The sequence below is a fragment of the Musa acuminata genome, chromosome BXJ3-1, assembly GCF_036884655.1.
Source record: "Musa acuminata AAA Group cultivar baxijiao chromosome BXJ3-1, Cavendish_Baxijiao_AAA, whole genome shotgun sequence".
In the NCBI taxonomy this organism is placed as follows: Eukaryota; Viridiplantae; Streptophyta; class Magnoliopsida; order Zingiberales; family Musaceae; genus Musa; species Musa acuminata.
This window is the reverse complement of record NC_088349.1, coordinates 10,447,162-10,472,037: the sequence shown is the minus strand read 5'-3', so window position 1 is coordinate 10,472,037 and position 24,876 is coordinate 10,447,162. Positions and strand designations below refer to the sequence as shown.

General features: G+C 39.4%; 2 protein-coding genes and 1 long non-coding RNA gene across 4 annotated transcripts in view; all 3 read right to left on the bottom strand.

Moving 5' to 3' along the window:
- Nucleotides 1–1,337: 1,337 nt before the first annotated feature.
- On the bottom strand, nucleotides 1,338–4,142 carry LOC103991337 (transmembrane emp24 domain-containing protein p24delta9). Its single transcript, XM_009410758.3, has 4 exons — nucleotides 3,783–4,142; nucleotides 3,470–3,679; nucleotides 2,000–2,076; nucleotides 1,338–1,667 (listed from the first exon to the last, which is right to left on the bottom strand). The coding sequence occupies exons 1-4, from the start codon at nucleotides 4,026–4,028 to the stop codon at nucleotides 1,523–1,525; spliced, it is 678 nt and encodes a 225-aa protein (XP_009409033.1). The 5' UTR covers nucleotides 4,029–4,142; the 3' UTR covers nucleotides 1,338–1,522.
- Nucleotides 4,143–9,416: 5,274 nt separating this feature from the next.
- LOC135629092 (cystathionine gamma-synthase 1, chloroplastic-like) lies at nucleotides 9,417–15,330 on the bottom strand. Its single transcript, XM_065136266.1, has 11 exons — nucleotides 14,710–15,330; nucleotides 14,191–14,294; nucleotides 14,013–14,086; nucleotides 13,761–13,929; nucleotides 13,456–13,515; nucleotides 13,154–13,357; nucleotides 12,988–13,074; nucleotides 12,549–12,656; nucleotides 10,043–10,138; nucleotides 9,857–9,975; nucleotides 9,417–9,718 (listed from the first exon to the last, which is right to left on the bottom strand). The coding sequence occupies exons 1-11, from the start codon at nucleotides 15,185–15,187 to the stop codon at nucleotides 9,592–9,594; spliced, it is 1,626 nt and encodes a 541-aa protein (XP_064992338.1). The 5' UTR covers nucleotides 15,188–15,330; the 3' UTR covers nucleotides 9,417–9,591.
- Nucleotides 15,331–16,088: 758 nt separating this feature from the next.
- Nucleotides 16,089–24,876, bottom strand: part of LOC135629059 (uncharacterized) — a 33,101-nt gene continuing 24,313 nt past the window's right edge. For both annotated transcript variants that reach the window (XR_010493142.1, XR_010493141.1), the window contains 2 exons: nucleotides 16,617–20,240; nucleotides 16,089–16,486 (listed from right to left, as the gene is read on the bottom strand). This is a non-coding gene — a long non-coding RNA (uncharacterized LOC135629059). The remainder of the gene's footprint in view (nucleotides 16,487–16,616; nucleotides 20,241–24,876) is intronic.

Genomic DNA, 24,876 nt, shown 5'->3' with positions numbered 1-24,876 from the left:
AATTCGATCATTTAATTTGGATTTAACTATTATTATGAGAACTCACCCATAGAAAGACTCAAACAAGACCTTTATCATAAGACTGGGGAGGTTATGGAGTGGTGACTTCTCTTATGTAGCAAGTTGATTCGAAAATATCTTGGTGCTTTTGAAACACGCCAAATACAAAGTTATCTTGGTGGGTAAGAATACGTAATCCTTAAACTTAGTTATTCAAAAGGATAATATGTCTCCTTGTCTCATTTCAAGAATATATGTCAGTACTTTTTCGACTTTACAAATGGAATGATTTTTTTTTTCTATTGGACTATTATCTAATATCCTAATTGTTTGTGTGGGGGATACGAATGTCATCTCTTCCCCGGTTGATAAAACTAATGATGGCAAACGAATTCTTTTGCAAATGATGTCATCCTAAAAAAAATGGTTTTTAGGATTGGGTGGGGAGAAGGACGACGAGTTAAAAAAAATGGTTAGGAGCGGTAAAAGATCCATCACAGGGAATGGTTTTGATCTGAATTTATTCTGTGATGGATCTTTTACCGCTCCTAATTTGCCTGCAGGACTGGGATTCGCTTTCACCTCATCTTCCAATGTCATCGTTGAATTCGGCTGCTCTTCCTGCAATGGCGGAGGCAGCAGCAGCTCTTTTGGAAGGTCTGAATCAGGCTGTGAAGCAATGCACCGGAGGAATATTTTGATCTGCATCCATGCCTTGGCCATTGCTAACTCTGCCACTGGTCTGCAGCCCACAGCTTGGCATCTAAAAGCAGTCATCTTTGATATCAAATCCCTTTTGGATTAAACTGTCTCCTACTTCCATTACACATCCACATCCATTTGATATCAGCTCTAAGAGAGGAGGTATGTCAATTTGTGCACAAGGTTGGTTAACTAAAGCAGGTATAAAACACTCATTGGCAGGTTCAATGCTCCAAGAGAAATTTGTAATTAAGTTGCTGGACTAGGGTAAAAATTATAAGGCACAATAATATTACAAAAGGTGGGATTCTTAGATAGGAAAATGTCAAGAACCCAAACATCATTGTAAATCTCAAAAGTAGATCCATTCACCAAGTTTTTAGAGAAACCAGTTTTCGGACGGTCAAAAACTAGAAGAAAAAACTTCAAGCTCCAACTGATTGTAACAAGAATACGGATATTGGAAGAGTCAATATGATCATATTTAATTTTAGAAACAGTTACCCACGAATTGCTGTCGCTATCAAGATAAAGATATGCATTTAGTCTGAAGAGTAAATCTAGTAGTATGCATGTAAATATAGTATATCACAAAATTCTTGGACTAAAACAGGAAAAAGAGAATCAAGTCCAGCTTAGAAGCAAACAATATTTGACTTGGGACTTGTGTTACCTCAAGGGGTTTAGAATTCAGATAAAAGAGTGTCTGGAGAACTCAATGCCAATGTCTGATACACCAAGTTCTCCACTGGAATTCTCCTCCATAACATCCTAGTACAAATAAATGCCATAAAGTATGAGATAAAAGGCTGAACCAGGACTAAAGCAGCTTCTTTCTCTCGAAAAATGTCTTTAGATGCCATAACTGCAAGCCTGCCACCGAAAGACAGACGGCAAGTGAAAGGAAACTTAGCCAAGCCATCCTAGAGTTGGTAGATCTGTTCATGTCTTGCATCTGCTCCTCCCTGGATGGTTATGAGAAACAAAACAAATGACAAGCAAAAGTTAAATTAGCAGCAAGCTGGATCTTAGGTATGATGAAATTATTCAACTAATTCTATTGATTTGGCAGCACATAATGTGTATATAAAGTTAGTGGATCAAAAGCCAAATTATTGGTTTAAGATAAGTAGTTTAACAATCATCACGACGTAACTAACAGAATATACGATTTCACATCAGATGGTAAAATCCTACTGAATATTTCCAGTGTGCAAACAGACGCAAAGCTAGGATGATGCCTTTGCAATTAATGTTGCTAATGCTGGTTCAGATAAATTTTATACAGCATGTGTACCTTTCACGCAGATAGAACATTTCATCATGGATGGACTTAATAGTATCTTCCAACTTCTTCAACTCCAATTCCATGACCTACAAAAGACCAAAAGAAATATATGTGAATTCCGCATCTTTGCCCCACTCCACCACACACACACACATTCAACAACACCATCACCAACAACAAGGGAGGAAGAAAACAAAGAGACAGCACAAATTTTGTATGCCAAAGTAATAATATGGTAATGCAAAGGGTGCCTCTAGTAGTTAATTACACCAAAATATACTACTTGTTTATAGAACATTTATAGAGGAGGTGTACCTTACAGCAGAGCTTTAAACTGGCTCAACTCCTTAAAAGAACCACACAGATACATTTTAACAAATATAAATAACAGTAAGAGATAACAAAAAAGAATAAAAGTAGAAAGAACAATCAAATTGACAAAAAAGAAAGATGAAAGAAGAAACATCACATATCCAATAGAAAGCAGTCTTTTTCATTAATCAAATTTGATATATAAAAAACATTTTGTCAGTCATATACCCTCTTTCTTTACGGAACAAAATCTATTAGAAAATTTTGCTTTTAAGAGAACATGTAGTCTCACAGATTTTCAAAGAGAGAAAAAAAACAATGTAAATCACCAAACAGACCATAATGATTTTTTTAAAACCAAACTTCAAATAACAGGACAATTTGACATCACATAAATCAAACTAGGATCTAAACGTTCGCTGTAAACAACAATCACACTTTCTCCTTAAAATCATATAAACAGTCATGTTCTCAATGCTTTTGCTTGCATGTAAATGACCTCCTCTGAGAGTCTGAGCAGCTAGCTTGATGATCTGATTGCTCATTGACAGCATTGAATAAGTGGCAACCGAAATACAAAATACAACAGATGCCATGAAAGATCCAATAAAGATTCAGTTCCTGAACATCTGTAAATATAGCTAGTGTTATGGCATAAAATGTACTACAGGCGTGATATCTATCAGCCTCTATGCCAATGGCTTTTTATATGAAAGAAGAAAACAATGACGATGCTCCCATGCTCTCATCTCATATAACCCTCTATTTGTCGGATCATGCAGTATCGCAGACTCCATCAATGGAGCACATATTTTTGCAAACCAGAAGCACACTACATAAGCCTGCTTGGACTTCCGTGGCCTCTTGGTACAAAATGGCTTATCAACACTAGCTAATTATCATAGGATCATTCTTTGTGATTTTACCCTAAAAATGTATGTGGTTAGATCAGTTGAAGATGAGAGATAGGTGACTTGTATCAGATTCAGGGGTCTTTCCATGCAGAAATGTGTGGTTCCTTAAATCAAAAGGTTTCCCTTGAGAATGAAAGAAACGCTAAAAATAATGAACACCTAATAATAACCAAACATTCAAGGCGAAATATTCATATGTAAAGGTTCTAATTAGACATGCTGACAGCATTAGAAGAGAAAGCAATTCGCTTACATCGATCTGCCCCTTCTTGGCGACGTTAGGCCAGTCCTTGGCAGTGACGCCGGTCCGCCACTCGAATTCCACCACCATGGTGGCAGGCGGCTTGTGATCGGGCGCCCACAAGCACGCCAAGTAGTCGCCTTCCTCGTTCGATGTGAACGCGAAGTTGCCCGAGTCCACCAGATCCGCGTAGTGGATGCTATTGCCGTACGGCGATGTCACCTAATGAGCGACAAACAAGCCACAGATCGTAGAACACATGAATCCAACACAAACAAAAACAAAAGAGGGATTAGGGTTCAGGAAGGGAGAGGGGGGTGGTTACTCTGACGGTGATCTTGTGGGAGTCGAGGAGGGGGCCCGAATCGGAGGGGTTGACGACGGCGTACTTTCCGACGGACATGGCGTGGAGTTTGATGTCCTCGGAGATGCACTTGGTGTTCCCGGATTGTAGCTCGAACCGCAGCGCGCAGGCGGGTGGCGCCGCCGCGAGGAACGACGCTAGGGCGAAGGTAAACAAGTAAGCGCGGAGGATCGCGCATCTCCTTCCCATCATCGTTCGCTCTGCCATCTCTTATCTCTGCCCTAATTCTGGAAGACGAGGACGGACAGCTCGAGCGTCGGAGGAGAGGGAGACGCAAATGACTGTTCTTGCGTTCGATCACTTGCCGCGTGGAGCTGGAGTTGGTCATCCTGGACAAACACGAATCATAAAGGACATTCTGCGTCCAGGGAAGAGGTCAATTGATTATAATATTCAAGATATTAAAAATTAATTAAACACAAGTTTAATTATATCCATTAGATTAATATTTCAAGATATGAAAATTATTAAATCTAAACAATTGGTGCAAATCCTAATTAATTATAATATATTTATAAATTAATTCAAATTCTTACTCATTTTCAAGAGGAAAACTAGTATTACAGTAAGAGTCATTAAATACTAAGTTCCAAGGCTCTAATAACAATTCTCAAGTTTAATTAGCCGAGATTCATATTCGAGTTTATATCCAATTGAGATGTCAAAGATGAGGGATCTAGCTCGACACTGTAAAAAATATATTCGAATTGTACTCAACAAAATCCATTTAATGCTTAAGTTAATAAGAATTTAAGTGGTAAAGTTGTTAGAATAGTAAAAACATTAAGAGGGAGGATGAATTAGTGATTTCGAAATGGAGAAACGATATAAAAATTTATTTAACTTATAATATAAATAAGTGTTGTAAGTAATTAAATCAATAATAAATAGCAGTGAAGAGCATAAAAGGAAATGTAGTTCGGTCGTCGCGACCTACGTCCACTCTCGATTCCTCCTCCGTCGAGGTCATCGGCTTTCACTAACGATCTTTCTTTCAATGGACGAAGATCAACTATTATTATTATAACTATTTTTCCCTCTTTCACATGTCTAGGAGAGAACTTTTACGACTCTCTTTTATAAATAATCTTTACATCTCCCTTAGAATGACTTAGAAACTTAAGGAGGAAGAAACTCAACACTTTCAAAGGAGTTTACACACATATAATCACAAGTTTTTCGTGCTCTTTTCTTGTTATCTTAAATAAGAATAAGTAAGGTATTTATAGGCCCCAAATAACTTCAAAAATGAAGCCAAAAAGTCTCATCCCCGGATTTTCGGGGTACTAGTAATACTACTATTAATGCTGGGCGATACTACCACCTGCAGTACTGAGCACTGGGATACCACCGCTTGACATAATTTAAGAGACTATGTCCTAGCGATACCATCACTAGTATGGGTGGTACCATCACTTAACACTAGGCGATACCACTGTTGACCTTAGTAGTATCATCGTTGGGTTTTCTAAAAAAATATATTTCGTACTTTCCAACTCACAAGTGGTTTCATCGCTTGGTCTAGTGATGCCACCGCCTCATTTGATAGTGTCATCGCTTGACTCAACTTCAAGTCACTGAATTGACCTTCCATTAGGCTCAATTCAACTTTGATTCAAGCCCAATGGGCCCTTAATTAAGTTGATATGGGTATACTTAAAACTAACTCAATTAAAACATAAATTACTTCGATCAAGACACAAATGATTGAAAACATGAATCATATATTGTCTGGCATGTTATTAGTTCCTCCGACACTTCATCTGAACTTCTGGCGTGTCATGATTTCCTTCGCGTATTGCCCAATCCATCGACATGTTGACCTCCCGCAACATTCGATCTTGGCATAATGCTTGATTCTTTCAGCCCGATGCCCGATCTCTAACTTCGATCTAACGTTTAATTCTCTTGTTTCAATCGATTTGTCTTTTTACGATCGAAGTTAGTGCTACGTCACTTTTCTCAAACATTGATTATACTATAAACTTATCAATTAGTTTCATCGTCAAAATCAGGGATTCAATAAAAGTAAACAAGTATATTTGATTAGAGAGTATTTTCAGAGCTTAAGGATACATTCCACGTAGGCCATGGTCAATATCAAGAATGTTTATATGTATCATTTAATCATCAATGGGTAATAGTCAAATATTGAAACAAGGTTATGGTCAATATCAGAAATGTTTATGTATTGTTTACTCATCGATGGGTCATAGAATCGAACTTGGGCATATGGAGCAACGATTTGCTAAGTCAACTTTTTCATTAGTAGCATGTGATTGACCTCGTAGGGCTAAGTTGATGTCCTCATTGGTGCCATACGATTAGTCTTATAAAATTAGGTCTCACCTAACATGTCAATTGAGTGGGAGTAGGATGTTAGCAAAGTAAAAAAGATGTGTCGATCACATAGGGATGATATGCCGGTGATTGTCTTATCACCTATCATCTATTAAGCATCGAGACATGATTTACCATTTAATAGGCTGTCCCATTTATAAGATGTTTCATGATCGATTCGATTAGATCACTTAATAAGAATTTAAGTGGTAAAGTTGTTAGAATAGTAAAAACACTAGGGAGGATGAATTAGTGTTTTCGAAACGATATGAAAATTTATTTAACTTAGAATATGAGTAAGCAATTAAATCAGTAATAAATAGTAGTGAAGAGCATAAAAGAAAATGTACATCAAATTTATAGTGGTTCGGTCGTCGTGACCTACGTCCTCGATTCCTCCTCCGTCGAGGTCATCGACTTTCACTAACGATTTTCCTTTCAACCGGTGAAGATCAACTATCATTATTATAACACTTTTCTTCTTTTCACATGCTTAGGAGAGAACTTTTACGGCTCTCTTTTATAAGTAATCTTTACACCTCCCTTAAAATGACTTAGAAACTTAAGGAGAAAGGAACTCAATATTTTCAAAAGAGTTTACACACATATAATCACAAGTTTTTCGTACTCTTTTCTTGTTATCTCAAACAAGAATAAGTAAGGTATTTATAGGCCCTAAATGATTTCAAAAATGAAGCCAAAAATCTTTATCCCCGGATTTTGGAGATACTAGTAATACTACTACTAATGCTGGGCGATACCACCACTTACAGTATTGAGCACTGGGGTACCACCGCTTGACACAATTTAAGAGACTATGTCCTAGCGGTACCATCACTAGTATGGGCGGTACCATCACTTAACACTACACGATACCACCGCTGACCTGAGTAGTATCATTGTTGGGTTTTCTTAAAAAGTACATTTCGTACTTTCCAACTCACAAGTGGTTTCATCGCTTGGTCTAGCAATGCCACCACGTCATTTGGTAGTGTCATCGCTTAACCTAACTTCAAGTCACTGAATTGGCCTTCCACTAGGCTCAATTCAATCCTGATTCAAGCTCAAGCCCAATGGGCCCTTGATTAAGTTGATATGGATACACTTAAAACTAACTTAATTAAAACATAAACTACTTCGATCAAGACACAAACAATTGCAAACATGAATCCTATATTATCTAGTATGTTATTAGTTCCTCTGACACTTCATCCAAACTTTCGGCGTGTCATGCTTTCCTTCACGTATTGCCCAATCCATTAGCATCTTGACCTCTCGTAACATCCGATCTTAGCATAATATCTGATTCTTTCGGTCTGATGCTCAATCTCTAACTTCGACCTAACGTTTAATTCTCCTATTTCAATCGATTTATCTTTTCATGATCGAAGTTAGTGCTATGTCACATTTCTCAAACATTGATTAGATTATAAACTTATCAATTAGTTTCATCGTCAAAATCAGGGATTCAATAAAAGTAAACAAGTATATTTGATTAGAAAGTATTTTGAGAGCTTAAGGATGCATTCCACATACGCCATGGTCAATATCAAGAATGTTTATATGTATTATTTAATCATCAATGGGTAATAGTCAATATCCAAACGAGGTTATGGTCAATATTAAAAATGTTTATGTATTGTTTACTCATCGATGGGTCATAGAATCGAACTTGGGCATATGGAGCAACGATTTGCTAAGTCAATTTTTTCGTTAGTAGCATGTGATTGACCTCGTAGGGCTAAGTTGACGTCCTCATTGGTGTCATACTACTAGTCTTATAAAATTAGGTCTCACCTAACATGTCAATTGAGTGGGAGTAGGATGTTAGCAAAGTAAAAAAGATGTGTCGATCAGATAGGGATGATATGCCGGTGATTGTCTTATCACCTATCATCTATTGTGTTTCGACACATAAAGAAGCATCGAGACATGATTTACCATTTAATAGGCTGTCCCATTTATAAGATGTTTCATGATCGATTCGATTAGATCACTATCATGGGACTTTTCTTGACTTCGATTTGATTATATCGTCGTCATCGTAGAACAACATGATAGGATACTTCTGGATGATTCGAGCACACCGTGTGAGCTTAATCCCCCACCTTATTCATATCCTATCTTCTTTTTTTTCCTTTGTTGGTTAGGATTTTGTGCATTTTATGCATGTATGGATCTCCAAAACGGCCACTTTAGGAAAAGAAGAAGAATGCTCGGCAGCATCTACAGGTTAAGGAGTGTGCCACACATGGCACTCGGGTCGACCATCGTCGACGAGCTCCATGACATGGGGGACCTCTGTGGGCACTTTCAAGTATGAGATTTGTAGACAATCAATGTCCACTTTCTAAGTTCGTCTTAGTTAAAAGTATGGGATCCAACTCGTGACCTATCCGACAAGACCACTCTGATAATTAAGTCAATAAGGATTCAATTAAGTATCGAAGCAAATGAGTGATTTAAAGCATCCGCCATTAGGTTGAGAAGTTGGTAAATATCAAAAATAATTACATGCATTGTTCGATCATCAATGAAGCTATAAAGTAACGATTTATCAAGTTACGGTTGAGTCAACATCCTCATCAGGATGTCAGCCAGATGAAAATGTCATATCAACCACGTAGGATGTTGATAGTGATCCTTTACATCGTGGTAGAGCGAGGTAGCATGGCTTGGTTCAAGCCTGGGTGCGTAGGATCATCCACGTCGGCGTTCGGTCGACGACGAACATAATCTGGCGGGATTGAGCTTGGGCTCTGGTTTCAAAGTCGGGGACTTCCTTGGGTTGACCGTCTACTTCTTGGCCTCCGGTCCATGCACAAAGGTCGGGATCGAAAAGGAGCTCCCGACGTCGACCCCTCTAAAGATCTTGTTTGCAAGACGATGTTGTACTCAGTGGGCATCGTCCCGATCTTTGCAAGACGATGTTGTACTCAGTGGACGTCATCCCGACCTTTACAAGACGACACTGTACTTGGTCAACACCGTGCTAATCCAATCTTTGCGGGTCAATGCGATACTCGTTCGAAAAGGTCGGAACGACACTATACTTGGTCAACACCGCCCAACCTTTGCAAAATTTGCGTCGATCAGAACGATGTTATCTCCCTTGTCAACTAGTGTACTTGTATCAACGGCAAGAGACAATGGCATGCTTGTAGGGTTGCATCAATCTGATGCTGCAAGATTTGGTTCCCTGAGTGCATCAGAAACCTGTCATGTTTCATGCAGATTCTTAACACTGACACTGCATACAAGTAATTCATCAGCAAGATATTATGTCGAAGCATGAAAAATAGAAGTAGACACATAGCAAATTGCTGTTTATCTTCATGACCAGTCTAGCTCAAATAGTATTTAGGGGACTAATGTAAGCAAAGCACACATATGGCTTGATCAGGTTCACAACACAATACAATAATGCAAATTAGATCTTTTCCAAGGCCTGAAGGATATCAGCCTTCAGATCCTCAAAACCCTCAACCCCAAAACTGAACCTGACCAGATTGTCCTTGATACCATATTTGGCTACTCTTTCCGATCCGCTAAGGTCCCTGCACAGGGAAGATGAGTTAGAAACCACATACCGATTTATCTTTTTGTAAAATTTGAAGATTTTCTGTGTCTTTTAAATGTCCAAATTCTGGCTCCATGATCTACTATAAAATAATAATGTAGACATGTAAAATTACCAGTAAGACATGATGGCAGGTTGGTCTACTATACTCTCACAGCCTCCAAATGAAGGGGCAATGTAAGGTATCTTTAAAGAATCAACAAATTTCTTCGTGGTGTTCAAGTCTCCAGCCACCTGCACCAAATCTCAAACAAGTTAATGAAACCAAAATGTTGATGATGCAAAATAAGATGGACCCTACCTCAAAACTGACAACACCACCAAAACCAGTCATTTGACGCTTGGCAATGTGATGCTCTGGATGACTTGGCAGGCCTGGATAATAGACACGAATTATCTGGAAAAAATGGTATGTCAGATTTCTGACAAACAATGTGTAAAAGTAAAACCAACTAGTGGTTCTCCTGTGCACCATATTGTTTTAGCTAAATGAGCAAACATGAAAGAATGTGAAAGTAAAACCAACTAGTTGTTCTCCTGTGCACCATATTGTTTTAGCTAAACGAGCAAACATGAAAGCCAGAATATAGGATCCAAGATAAAAGTTAAGCTTGGAAACTACCGACATATATGCTGCAGCCTACTTGCAAAACGATAACAGGAAAAAATAGACAGGTTCCTGTAGAACACATTTAAACACAAATCTACACATGCTTCTCAGCGTGGAAAGAGGGGTAGCTCCAACTGTTCTAAAAAGTAGCCCTGATCCCTGATATCTGGTGGAGAAGGTACAATGTGAGGCACTACTTTGGTTTGTGCAGCTGAATGAGTGGTAATAGTATGAGATAATAAGAAAATGAGAACCGAAGGAAAATAGATAATGGGCCAGTTGGGATGCAATGAAGCAGAAAATAGTCGGGAGATAGAGGAAGAGAAAAAGAAGAATGAGATGAAGTAGAGAGAGCGATGTGGAAGTGGCGGAGATAAAAATGTGATAAGAAAAGAACATATAGCAAAGAGAATGTGTGACAAATGGGGAAATGCATGTCATCTAAATAAGCGTGAGGGAGCAAATGCCACCAAACACTAGCTTGTTCGTTATTTGCTGCAACGGGGAGGTTTTATCATTTACTGTCACACAATCAGCAATAGGGAAAATGAAAGAATTAAGTTGAGGCGATGGACCACTCAACACAGTAGTTATTAATCACTAAAATAGTTCATTATGTATAACTAGTTACAATAATACAAAAGTCTACGCAGTCAATTGAGAAGGTGAAAGCACTTGCAGCTGCATGGAGTCTTAGGCAGAAGGAGTAATCAGCTTCTAAGAAGCAACTAATAAGGTATACACAATGAAGTCTTAGGCTGAGGGAGTAACACCTCATATGTAAGGCCACATCTTAACACTCCAATATCTAAAACCATCAAAAGAGCCAACTACACCAAACAGTAAAAATGACTTATGCAATATTTGGAGGGTGACAATTTCAGCAAGTTTTGGATATTTATACAAAATCAAGCAAGCCAACTGTTACCAAACTGGTTTCTGATTTAAATAAGGAAATTTACATATATCTAGTAACCTTTAGAACAAAGAATTACAGTTTTCCTAGATCATGACATTAATTGTTCACTAGAAAGGTGTAGCCACTCAACCTATTTACATTTTTCAGTATAACGGAAACCACATGAGCATTAGAAAAAATGTCATGCAATTAGTTTTTGAGCCCATGTCTTCTACATGAAGAGATGATGAGGAGAATACAGATTGCAAATGAGATGCAAGGGCAAAGCATGTCCTAGTCTTCCTGGGATGTCATTATTTAAGCCTGATCGCTCTTTTCCACAATCCCTCGTTTTCCCTATAAATAAGATCCCCTTTAAAGGTTTTGAGATTCATAAACACAATTCTCCCCAAAGATATCCAATCTTGGAGGTCATCATCTGAAGGAGACAAATTGCAATATAATTTTGGAATCACAAATGGGTTAAAGCAGGTTGGTGAGCAAGCTTGGAAATTTATGCCACTCATTTTTTAAAGTTCACCAGATGGCACTGAAATGTGGGAATCACATGTTACAACATGATGCCTATCATTTGCTATTGCTACTGTGAAAATTTGAGTCATGGACAAATTTTCAAGCAAGAAGGCTTTGGTAAGATCAGTTCAGGAGTGAAAGTAAGATCAGTTAAGAAGTGAAAGATATTGTTCAGCAAGTGTTGAACATTTGCAAAAAGGCTATGAGCTAAACAAAGATTAAGCCATCAAAAGAAACTCACAGTGAGCTAATTTTTTCCCTATTTTATGATTATGTTACACTTTTTCTGGATTATGTTACCCTTTTTCTGAACTCAGTACAATTTTTCTGTTTTTCGATGTGAAGAGAAAAAAACACTCTTGAGATAATCAAATCCAATTGGTATCACGCAATACAACAGAATGATAATGATGCATGTGGGCATTGCTAGTAATGTTAAGAATGATACTTTCACTCATATGTTCTTCAGGCATACTATTATTCTAGTTTCCATTGTACTAATAATGCCAAGGATGATAGAGAAAAAAAGAAGTGTTTTTTAATAGCACTTTCTAAATGAATGTATCCAAATGCAACAGTCTTGATTTAATTAAGTATAACTTTCCTTGGATTTATGCCACCAAAACAATCTTTGTCATTTTTTGAAGAAAAAGTTCAGAAAGAATGCAGATCCTAACAATCTTGATTTTTATCGTCCCTAGATCATCCTGATCCCAAACCCAATTTTGAGAACTATACAAAAGACCAAAGGTTGCATTTACATACCTTGGGATGTTCCTCTAAAAATTGGGCCATCCTTAGTGCTGTACTATTCTGATTCTGTACACGAAGATGCAGCGTCTTCATGCCCCGAAGAATCATATATGCGGCATTCTGAAAATATGATCTCATCAGCTGAGTGAAAGGAAATATTTGATCTGTTTCCTTGCAAAGATAAACATGTAAATCTATAGGCAACAGTTCACACAAGTTTGTATCAGTCATTGATGACCGACTACTGTACCAACACACTCATAACAGGTCAGTCATTAGGGAACCAAATAGTGCTATAGAAGCTGCCATATAAAACTTTCATAAATAACAAAAGAGATAAAAGAAATTTTTTTCCAGGTACTGTTAAATCTTGATGTCTGAAGCCTCACAACTGACTTCTTGTATCTATCAATCAAAGACAACTACAGAAATGCAATGGTTATTCACTTACAGGATTGAGAACACCACCAATAACGTGATGATGCAGGCTAATTTTGGAGATAAGTTCCTCTGAACCACTGATGCAACCACCAAGAACCTAAAATGGATAGTATTTCTACAATTTAATCCGAAAAATAATTACCATGAACACAATTTTATCGCTTCATTTGACTTACATCATTGTGGCCACCAATAAACTTTGTAGCAGAATGCAAAACTAGATCAGCTCCCAGAGTTAATGCCTTCTGATTGACAGGTGATGCAAAAGTACCATCTATGCAAACCAGGACACCTTTGTTGTGGCAAAGTTGTGAAACCAACTCAATATCAACACATCGGAGGAATGGATTAGTTGGAGATTCTGAAAAGAAAAGAGATACCTGAGAAGAAAATACATTTGTTAGCTGCCATTCAATTGGAGAATATGACAAAATATCTAAAATGATGAACATAACAAACGGCAGCATTATTTACTCACATTATTTTGATCCAGTGAAATTTTTAGAGACTCAATGTCAGCAGGATCAATGACAGTGACCTGAATTTCAAGGATAATGAGTAATAAATAACACAGTGGCAAATAGAGTTTGTCATTTGGGCACATAATTGTATGAAGAAAGATCATCAACAAACTAGCAGGGACTAAGTATTATTTATACATCATTAACCTCATGGCATGAGTATAAATTGAGACAGCTTTCTAGCTATTCAAATAAGATAAAATCAGACTTGAAGATCAATTAGAAAAAGATTATATAGATGATGCAAGGTTTCGAAAACTACCGAAATTCCCATTTTGGGAAGCTCATTTTCGATGAAGATTCTTGTCTTCCTATAACAGTCGGTAGTGATCACAATATGCCCACCAGCAGGAACCAGAGATGACAGCATAGCCACACTGGCATACATGCCAGATGACACAAACAATGTGGATTCAGCTCTTTCCAGGGCACTGCTCCAGCAAAGAAGTAGCATCAAGATGCAACACATTCAGCAGTTGATGCCAGATATTCATTATGCATGACCAATACCCACCTCATCTTCTCCTCCAATGCCTGTGTAGTAGGGTTTCCATATCTACCATACTCAAAACTAGCATGCCTCTTTTCCTACAAAAAACCGAGCCAAAATTTTCAAAATTAAGACCTCAAAGATCATGAAGAAACCAGAAGAGACATTATTAAGTATTAACACTTTAAAAATTGATACAAACCTTGAAATCAATCAGCTCATCCGAGTTGTTAAACCAGTAAGCAGAGGTATTAACAACCGGGGTGGTAATGGCATCTGTGGTTATGCCTCGCCCAAATCTCTCACCTAACAAAGTACCATGACAAGAATATATTTATAACAAAACATGCAAGACCTCCAAATTCCAGTTGAACAATTATTTTGACAGACCCAGCAGATTAGAAAATTGAACATGCAGACAATCTATAACAATTTGGAGTAGTCTCCATTGATGTTTCTTCTTGAGAAAAGACCAGCTTATTAGTGTTAAGATTTTATATTTTTTCGGGTGAAAACCTAAAGTAGCTAATTGGAGATGTAGAGAATGTCAAAAAATATGGGAGTAGGTGTATGTGAATGACAAAAATAGCTTTTTTAGTCCCAAAATCAAACATTTAATTTGAGCAAAAACCTAATCTTCAGTTTTAACATCAAGATCTTAAATCATGAGACGAAAAGAATAAAATGCAACATCAAAGAGTAAACGAGATAGATCAGTCACCAGCATGAACCGCGAGACTCCCGTCGGAGCTTAGCGACGCTGCAGCCTTTGCAACGGCGGCGGAAACCTTCGCTTCCCCCACCGGCGACTCTACAAACCTACTCTCAGACCCACCACCGGCACCGAGGTTGGCGTCCTCCGCCGCGACCTCGGGAGCCACAACGGCGTCCGCGGAGACCGCGGACCGTGGGGCCTCGAAAGACTGCGAGCTGTTCGACCACGAAGCCGCCACGATCTGCGCGACACCGATGTTGCTGCAGTTCCGACGCGCCTTGGTGCTCAGCTGGCGCACGAAGTTAGGGGGGAACCGCAGGATCGTAGCGGAAGAGAGGCCGGAGAAGCGAGGTGCGCCGCCGAGGAGAAAGGAGGAGGAGCCCAGCTTCTCGGGGCGAGGATGGGCACCGGAGTCGGAAGTACGGCGGTCTCCGGCGGCGGCGGAGACGAAGTAGGCAGGGTAAATGGTGGAGGAGACGGCCATTGATGTCGGCGGGCTTCCAACCCAACTCTCCTTCCGAAGCAAGAGAAATGGAAACCCCAACGCCGTGTCTTATCCTCGCTCGTGGAGTTACAATCTGACCGTGTCTTCCTACCACGACTTAGGGTTCGACAGGATCACTGAATGAAGCGCACGCCCTGAGATCATATTGAAAGGTGACTCGTAGGTTGTGTCGTGTCGTGGAAGAAGAAGTTGTCGTTTATAAGAAGGAAGGTCAGCCAAAGGAAAGCGTTGAATGGGTCCCACCTGTGGTCGGGTACTTGGTTGGCCAATGGAAGAACGGGTGGCCGTGGCTGGGTGGACTCCGCGGTGGGTTTTGGGTGAGGCGAAGTGAGATTGCTTTCTGGGCTTTGGCGTGTTGACGCGGGCGAGATATACCTCCCCTCTGTGAGAGAAAACAAACGTGTGGGCCCCACATGTCGACTTGTAGTGGGCGGGGAGAGAGACAGATGTGGGTGACAAACGTGGATGGGGTCAGAAAAAAAAGTGGAGATAGAGAGTCAAAAGTGGCGTGAGCTGTGCCGCACGCGTGACGCGGGAATCCGACGAAATATCCCACCGACTACAGGGTGGGAGTTCGGATCGAGTTTTGTAGGAAACCCGATCCGCTTTTTATTGTTTTTTGGATGGAGATTATATATATATATACATATATATATACATATATATATATATATATATATATGGGTTTGGATTGTACATTAGGTGAGTGAATGGTGGATACAATTTGGATTGGATGTGAAGATTCGCACCCGACCCGATAATTTTAATGAAGATGTTTGTCCATTAGAATTGCACATGTTGCAATATAAAATATGTTTGAATTCATTAATGACAGATGACGGTGGAAGACATTTTGCACTCGAAGAGTGTAGACTTCCTGTAGGTCTAATACAAATAGATTCATTTGTATTATTGCATTTTCTTATTATGTATATGAGAAAACAAAAACAACACTGGCGTACTTGCCCTAGTTTTAACAGATTCAAGCACACTTGGAATCTCTTATAACACTTTTCTTCCCGGAGTCATCGCAGCCCACATTTTCTATCAGTATAACACTGACAAGTCTAAAATAACAGCAATTAACACATTTTCTCTGACAGTGCAATCTAACATGACAATCTTGCACGTGAAATCACCGAGTAAGCTTCATATCCAGCTTCCCAATAGGCTTTGTTTGGTGACAAAACCGTGCGTCCATACTTTGGATAGATTCTCCATGTCTGGCTTCTGATGAAGACAACATCCAACTCTAATCACCAAGAGCCGTTGGCCATACTGTAGATACAGAACGATGGATGTCAGACCCAGTTAGTGACATCCACCAACCATATCAAATCATGGCAATTGAATCAGTCAAACCAAACAGTGGTAGAAACAAGAACAAGATAAGATTGCCACGTCTTACTCTTTGTGGCATATCTGGGTAGGTTGGATCATCACATATACTTAAAAACCAGCTGTTGTCTTCATGCCCTTACGTTCATCCATCAACAAGTCCACCTGATCTTTTTTTACTTTCAATAAGAAAACACAAGATATATATTAAAGAATGAAGTAGTGCATTTGAGAAGTGACAAGAGGCAACCCACAACTTGATACTCGGTATAAAAAAAACTTGCACCTGAAAACATCTCTTTCAAAAAGTGGCATCAGTCTGTTGTTTGATGCTTTGTGCCCAACCTGGAAGAGGAATTTGCTGCTTGTTTTGAAGATAAACCAAAGAAATTTTGTGTGTTCTGGATAGCTATGTCACCTTTATAGGATGTTGCACACAATAAACAACTCAAAAATGAAGCAAGGATCCTTGTTATGATCTATAATCTTTAGTCACTGAGCTCAGGTGAGAACAATATGCTTAGTGATCTATAAACTGAAGTTGATCTATTCCAAGATGACTCACACTTAGAAATGCACTGAAAATGAATAACAATGAAAAGGAATACCAGAGCGGTTCATTGACAAAATCATATCTCATTATGTGAGGGATGATAAAAAGGCTGTGTACCTCCGAACTGCATCTGTCTTTAACCAGAAGGTTGGTGGTTCCACTTAGGAAGTTGTAATTCATTGCTTCAATTCACTCTGCCCTTGATTCCACCTCAAATCTCATGAAATAGCCCAGAGCTAAGTTCATCGAGCCATTTCCATGTAATTTGGGATATAGATAAGTGCCTCCAGGACACATGGGTGTCATTTGACAAGCAGCAAGAACTTTAATCACATGTAAAAATTGAAATTTGTACCGTATGCATCTGAAGATACAGCATTACATTCCTTGGAAGCATGAAAAGATGATTTTCAGGTTGTTTCACAAACTAGAACCCGATGAAATCCCATATCTAGATAGGACAACAGCTGCAATGCTGCAGCTGATAAAATAAAACCAGCAGCAAAGAAAACAAAGACAAGAAGATCATCCTTTAGCAAGATTAGTGTTATCACTAGTATGAATTTCTTTCATGAGCTTGAAGCACCACTGTTTCCACTGTCACCACTGCAGCAGTAGTGTGGCAACTTAACGCAACCACAACTCCTGCAAGGTTATATAAAGTGACGATTTTCTCATTCAGAACCAGGTGTCAACAGAAGCAAACAAAAAAACAAACAACTGACATGTTCCGAGCCCTATGCAGCAAAGATCTAAACAAGATAAGACATTATCCGGCAATGATCAGATACAAGGTAGACATAAGATAGCTTCTGCTTTTCTTGCTAGTCATAGGTGCCCAACAAGTCAATCACGTGAGTGATGGCACGTGTGACTTGATACAGAATCTTTTTGCTTATTATATTTTGGCGTATATCACTTTATAACTATTGCATAAATGCATATATATATTATGATGTCCTTGGATTTGTGCAATGGGAATCGGATCGTGATGAGATCACGATAATGAGATCGATTCACCTTCAAACACATATCCTAAATAATCCCGGTCATAGGTTACTCGAGAGGGACATCGTGATAACCGGATAGACTGGTGTGTTGTATACCCGTCCATATGATAGATGCAGCTGGTCTCATAGCTGCTCGTGTAGGGACACTAGGGATACAGTACAGGTGCTCATTGGAGAATAAGTTCACTGATTGATCCGCTTACAGAATGCTGGATGGTTGATGATGCCTTATTGTCAGACAGCAATTCCGTAGTCCTAGTGGTGTATCTGGTCCTTAGACTTGAGACACCAAGGATGTCCTGTATGAGTGCTCCACTCTTTGATACCAGACTTATAGGTTTGGCTGTCCCAGATCTAGTACAGCTGGTCATTGGGAGTGATAGTCGACCTTACGAGGGCTATTGAGTGTCGATAGAGGATCATCCACTCTCGGCGTCATGAGAGGAATATCCCATGTGTTCTTGCTCAGACAAATCCCTGGCCAGGGTCATTCGGGTTGAGAGAGAAAGAGTTCTCCGGGAGAATCCAATTAGAGCGAGACTCGAGTAGAAACCATATGGGTCTGACAGCACCATGCTCGATATATGGTCTCTGGGATATTAGATGGATGAGGGACTAAAAGTACATGGTAACTGAGGACAGACAGGTCCAATGGATTGGATTCCCCTGTATCGTCTGGGGACTACGGCGTAGTGGCCTAGTACGTCCGTAGTCGATGAGTCGAGTGAATTATTATAGAGATAATAATTCACTGAGTTAGAAGGAGTTCTGACAGGTATGACTCACGACCAGCTCGATATTGGGCCTAGAGGGTCACACACATATGGTAGGCATTGCGATGAGTAGAGGTTCGGATATGAGATATCCGACGGAGCCCTTGTCTTATTAGATGCAGATCCAATACCCACTAGGGAAGGACCCATTAGGGTTTGACACGGGATCTCTATAAATAGGAGGGATTCACAGCCTCATAGGCTAGAGTCTTTGCTTGCCTTTCCTATTCTCCTCTTCCTCTCCACCTCAGAGCAGGCCTGGAGTCTTGAGGAGCGTCGTCGCAACCCTGCTGTGTGGATCACCGCTAGAGAGGAGGACGCTTGACCTCCTTCACCCTCTCCTAAGGATCTGCAAGGAAACAGGGATATACGATCTCCCTAGGTAACACAATCTATACGCAGTTTCATGTTTCGCGGATTTTTGCGTACCAATCTTTGCACGACGACGAACATCTCTTTGGAAATCGGGGATTTTGTTTTCTTGTTCTTCCGCTGCGCATGTGATGTCGCCCCCATGATTTCCCAACAGTGGTATCAGAGCCAGGTTGTTCGTGCGAATGATTGGTTTTGAACTGCGTGTGTTGTGTTTAGGAAGAATATTGACGTCAAAATCGTTGACGCAAAAACGAGGAAGGGCAGCAACAGTTGCTGCCCTCGATCTGCATGCCTGCAACGGCAGCCGCAGCCAGGCAGCACAGCGCCGGCGCAAGCGCTGTGCCTGCAGCAGCTGGCCGGCAGCCTGCTTGCAGCAGGCTTGCTGCCGGCGGGGCTGGCAGCCCACGGGCAGAGGCGCCGCAGGGCAGCGGCGCCTGCCGCCGCTGCTCCCGCGGGCGAAACCCCCCCCCCACAGGGGTGGCCGCCCGGCGGGACAGCACCGCCTGCGGAGGCAACAGCGCCCGAAGGGGGAGCCCACCTGCAGCAATTCATAAACATTTGAGGTCACTAAGAAAACATTCAGATCAAAAATTTCACTTCTATAATCTATCAATTCATAACCCTGTGCAATTCATAAACATAGCACACATCACTCGATAATTTATACAATCTGAACTCAACTCATCAAAATAAAAACCACAATGTAAATCCACAAGTGGGGAAATCTATGCAGTCACCACAATCATCGATTTACCATAAGTTCATATCATTACACGAATTTAATTTAACATTCCAAAACCCTATACATGAGGGATCCTTTAACTTACACAAAATCCACAGGTTTAGATTCATAGTCACATTTCATTAGATGCAACGTAGCTTATACACAACTACATATATGCTAACAAAAGTTCTGCCCAACGTCTTCTAAACTTTCCACTGCCTCAGCCCATTCTTAACATTTAAGCAAGCGATACGCTATCCTGAAAAATTTATCAACAAATGGGGTGAGCATAAAGAGCTCAGCAAGTGACTAACATATCCATATCAAAATAGTACAATTTCCAAAGAGATGCAGTTTCAAACACAAAGCAGAATATACGATTTCGTATACATAATATCATTAGGAGCAGAATCATAATTGTCCTTTTTAATCATACATATTTGGTTCCTGACAGATGGGGCATAGAGTAATTGGAGCATATCAGAAACAAAGGAGACATATCGGAGCTTATCAATGGCATATAAAATGTTCCAAATCACATCAACGACATAGGGAACATTACGAAGCAAAATCAGCAGTGAATGAAGCATTTCAGAGCATATCAAACTCATATGACGTACAGAAGCTCAAAAGTCGTCCTTGACGTTGCAATCATATCATAACTATCCAGAGCACGAACAGAAATAACTCACCAAAACTCTGGATGTCATATCAAACATATAGAGGGTGTAGTGGGATCTCAGTCAGAATGTGATTCATCCAAGCAATATCCCACAAAGCGGGACCCCACAAAGCGGGCAAATAAGCGCATACCAGAATATCCCACAAAGCGGGACCCCACAAAGCGGGCAAATAAGCGCATACCAGAATATCCCACAAAGCGGGACCCCACAAAGCGGGCAAATCAACGCATACCCTTTACCATTTCTGGCAAAGGTCCAGACAATCCCACACACCAGAGTACAAGAAGGCAGTTTCAACAATAAGTAGCATATAACGGAAGCACACGCGGAACAACCAAACGTACATGTGCCTTTTCAAAAGCAATGTGATGCAAGGAACAAATCTCTCACAAAAGTATTCATTTTAGGAAAGAAATGAAAGCAAGAGTGTACAGGGATTCCAAACAATCATAATCAGCTCAATTCCAATAAGAAGATTAGGCGAATTCAAGTATCCAAAGGAAATGGAACAGAATACGCGAAATCGACCAAAGCTCGATTTCGGACAGAATTCCAGTGGCACATCAAACAAATATTTCAGAATAACAATTATGCTCCAATACCCATAAGAAGGCTATGGTCGAACCATATATCAATCTATATTCGGATGGAACAGATTTCATATGAAACAGGGCTCCCAACACAGAGTTACCTCTGATTTGGTAACACAAGGTCAAAATCACAATCACTGTTTTGCAGAATTTATAAGGTCGGATTCAACAGACGATAGGGTGGGCAATTGAACTCCAAAATTTTCAAACTATATGTCAAAAGAGATAATTTCAAGTCTAGTTTCAAATAAAATCAGTTTGGTACAAACCAGAATTTTCAACAGGGAGTTATAGGCGTTTTAGTATCGAAAGGTCAGAAATCTTGAACTCTGTTTTACAGCGTCTGTAGGCTCTTTTGAAACAAATTTTTGGGTAAGTATTCGGTGTCCAAAATCTACAAAATCGGTGTCAAAAGAAATATATACGAGTCTAATTTCAAACAAAAATAGTTCCTGCCTGAATCCTCATTCTGTACTAAAACTTATAGCTGAAACAGTGCTTAGGGGTCAGTTTACCGAAAAAAAACTTTCAGATTCCATGGTTTTATGTCCAAGGAGAGACATATCAGTTTCTAAATAGAAATCTTCCAATTTATTTTGAATCAACATAAAAACAGAGTCTAATACTGCTGTAGGATGGGGTTAGAACACTTGCCTTTGGAAATTTTGACCCGAAATGACAAGATTAAAACAAGAACCCTAAAAGCCCCAATTTTCTTTCTCTTCTTCTTCTTCTTCTTCTTCTTCTTCTTCTTTCTTTCTTTCTTTCCCTGATCACCCACGAGCTGCCTCCTCTGCTTCCTTAAGAACGAAGGCAGAGAGGCTTAGATATTGGGATTGTCCCAAGGACCAAATCAAAAGCAAAATCATATTTGGAGGTAATCCAAACAAGTCATCCTGGGATACATTAGGCAAGGAGATAAATAATGTCCAATACTCTCAAAATAAAAGATCGGCTGATCAAATATGCAAAAAGTGATCATTTGTTATATACTAATCCATACTGGTATGATAAGAAGATAGCCAATCCATACCAAGTATAATATCATAACTCCAAATCTCTAGGAGAACTAAATCAGCAAAAGTTCAAGTTCTCCAACAAAAATCAGACAAGAGGACCAGATTCAAGTTCGTTATCAAAGAATCTCCATTGATTGTACTTACATATATCACATAATACAGTGGTCTAGGTTGAATACCCAAGTGATAGGCAACATGTTACGAATCAAATCGTAGATAGGACCCATGGTCAAACAAATATTTGCATTCTTTCATAAACATGTATAATACCTTTGATCACTAATTCAGAAGTTTTAGAATCATATTCAGTGATAGCATACACTCTGACATGGGCTGATGATTTATGAGGCAGTGACTCTTTCTTATTGTTCAAATGGCGGTCTTTTATTTCATGATCCAACTTTCCGCAAGCAAAATAGACTCCAGTCACCTGAAACACAAATTTGTTTCATAATTTAACTTATAATTCACACATGATTGAGTCTTTTGCGGTGACTTCCCATTTCAAATCCAAATGTCTTGACCCTCTTGTTATCACTTTCTGATTCATTTCCAATCACATTCTTATTGGTAAACTTGTCCTTATCATTCTTCTCACTGATCTCCAAAAATTCTTTTCATTGTTCTCATTAATGATCAGCCTCTACTTCCAATATAAGGCAGCAAAAGAAATCTTTCGATCATCAGAACAATTTTGTACATCAAATATCTTCTCTGTTTGCATCATCCATTTTTCTACCACCAATGAAATTAGGTCCACCATGCTTCCGCTGCGCCACTCTGATTCAATATCCCCGATTACCCTTTCATCCCACTTAATTAATCAAAATCAGATGAAGTAGGAGGACTAAATGTCATCGTCATCCTAGATTCCTAAAATACATCAAAGAAAATTTTCACCAATCACTGTAGTTCACTAGACCTCAATATATTTTGCACGTCAACATATCAAATATTCCAGTGATCCTCAAACCATGCTCTGATACCACCTCTGATTCATACTCTATTTCTTTTGTCAATTAAAATAGATGCTTACGTTATCACCAGAAATTTATACGAACATTCGGAAATGAGTAGTGTTACACTCTCCCCCCCTTAAAAGAAAAATTTAGTCCTAACCCCATCGGGTTCTTGCTTTAATCTTGTCATTTCGGGTCAAAATTTCCAAAGGCAAGTGTTCTAACCCCATCCTACAGCAGTATTAGACTCTGTTTTTATGTTGATTCAAAATAAATTGGAAGATTTCTATTTAGAAACTGATATGTCTCTCCTTGGACATAAAACCATGGAATCTGAAAGTTTTTTTTCGGTAAACTGACCCCTAAGCACTGTTTCAGCTATAAGTTTTAGTACAGAATGAGGATTCAGGCAGGAACTATTTTTGTTTGAAATTAGACTCGTATATATTTCTTTTGACACCGATTTTGTAGATTTTGGACACCGAATACTTACCCAAAAATTTGTTTCAAAAGAGCCTACAGACGCTGTAAAACAGAGTTCAAGATTTCTGACCTTTCGATACTAAAACGCCTATAACTCCCTGTTGAAAATTCTGGTTTGTACCAAACTGATTTTATTTGAAACTAGACTTGAAATTATCTCTTTTGACATATAGTTTGAAAATTTTGGAGTTCAATTGCCCACCCTATCGTCTGTTGAATCCGACCTTATAAATTCTGCAAAACAGTGATTGTGATTTTGACCTTGTGTTACCAAATCAGAGGTAACTCTGTGTTGGGAGCCCTGTTTCATATGAAATCTGTTCCATCCGAATATAGATTGATATATGGTTCGACCATAGCCTTCTTATGGGTATTGGAGCATAATTGTTATTCTGAAATATTTGTTTGATGTGCCACTGGAATTCTGTCCGAAATCGAGCTTTGGTCGATTTCGCGTATTCTGTTCCATTTCCTTTGGATACTTGAATTCGCCTAATCTTCTTATTGGAATTGAGCTGATTATGATTGTTTGGAATCCCTGTACACTCTTGCTTTCATTTCTTTCCTAAAATGAATACTTTTGTGAGAGATTTGTTCCTTGCATCACATTGCTTTTGAAAAGGCACATGTACGTTTGGTTGTTCCGCGTGTGCTTCCGTTATATGCTACTTATTGTTGAAACTGCCTTCTTGTACTCTGGTGTGTGGGATTGTCTGGACCTTTGCCAGAAATGGTAAAGGGTATGCGTTGATTTGCCCGCTTTGTGGGGTCCCGCTTTGTGGGATATTCTGGTATGCGCTTATTTGCCCGCTTTGTGGGGTCCCGCTTTGTGGGATATTCTGGTATGCGCTTATTTGCCCGCTTTGTGGGGTCCCGCTTTGTGGGATATTGCTTGGATGAATCACATTCTGACTGAGATCCCACTACACCCTCTATATGTTTGATATGACATCCAGAGTTTTGGTGAGTTATTTCTGTTCGTGCTCTGGATAGTTATGATATGATTGCAACGTCAAGGACGACTTTTGAGCTTCTGTACGTCATATGAGTTTGATATGCTCTGAAATGCTTCATTCACTGCTGATTTTGCTTCGTAATGTTCCCTATGTCGTTGATGTGATTTGGAACATTTTATATGCCATTGATAAGCTCCGATATGTC

Excerpts from the sequence above, each read along its gene's own strand:
- LOC103991337 (XM_009410758.3), bottom strand. The coding sequence starts at position 4,028 with ATGGCAGAGCGAACGATGATGGGAAGGAGATGCGCGATCCTCCGCGCT. Across the intron at positions 2,077-3,469 it reads CCAAGAAGGGGCAGATCGAT|GTCATGGAATTGGAGTTGAA; the intron begins GTAAGCGAATTG and ends GGTCTTTTGTAG. Across the intron at positions 1,668-1,999 it reads ATGTTCTATCTGCGTGAAAG|GGAGGAGCAGATGCAAGACA; the intron begins GTACACATGCTG and ends ATAACCATCCAG.
- LOC135629092 (XM_065136266.1), bottom strand. The coding sequence starts at position 15,187 with ATGGCCGTCTCCTCCACCATTTACCCTGCCTACTTCGTCTCCGCCGCC. Across the intron at positions 13,516-13,760 it reads TTCCCAAAATGGGAATTTCG|GTCACTGTCATTGATCCTGC; the intron begins GTAGTTTTCGAA and ends CTTGAAATTCAG. Across the intron at positions 13,358-13,455 it reads TTTCACTGGATCAAAATAAT|GTATCTCTTTTCTTTTCAGA; the intron begins GTGAGTAAATAA and ends TTTTCTTCTCAG.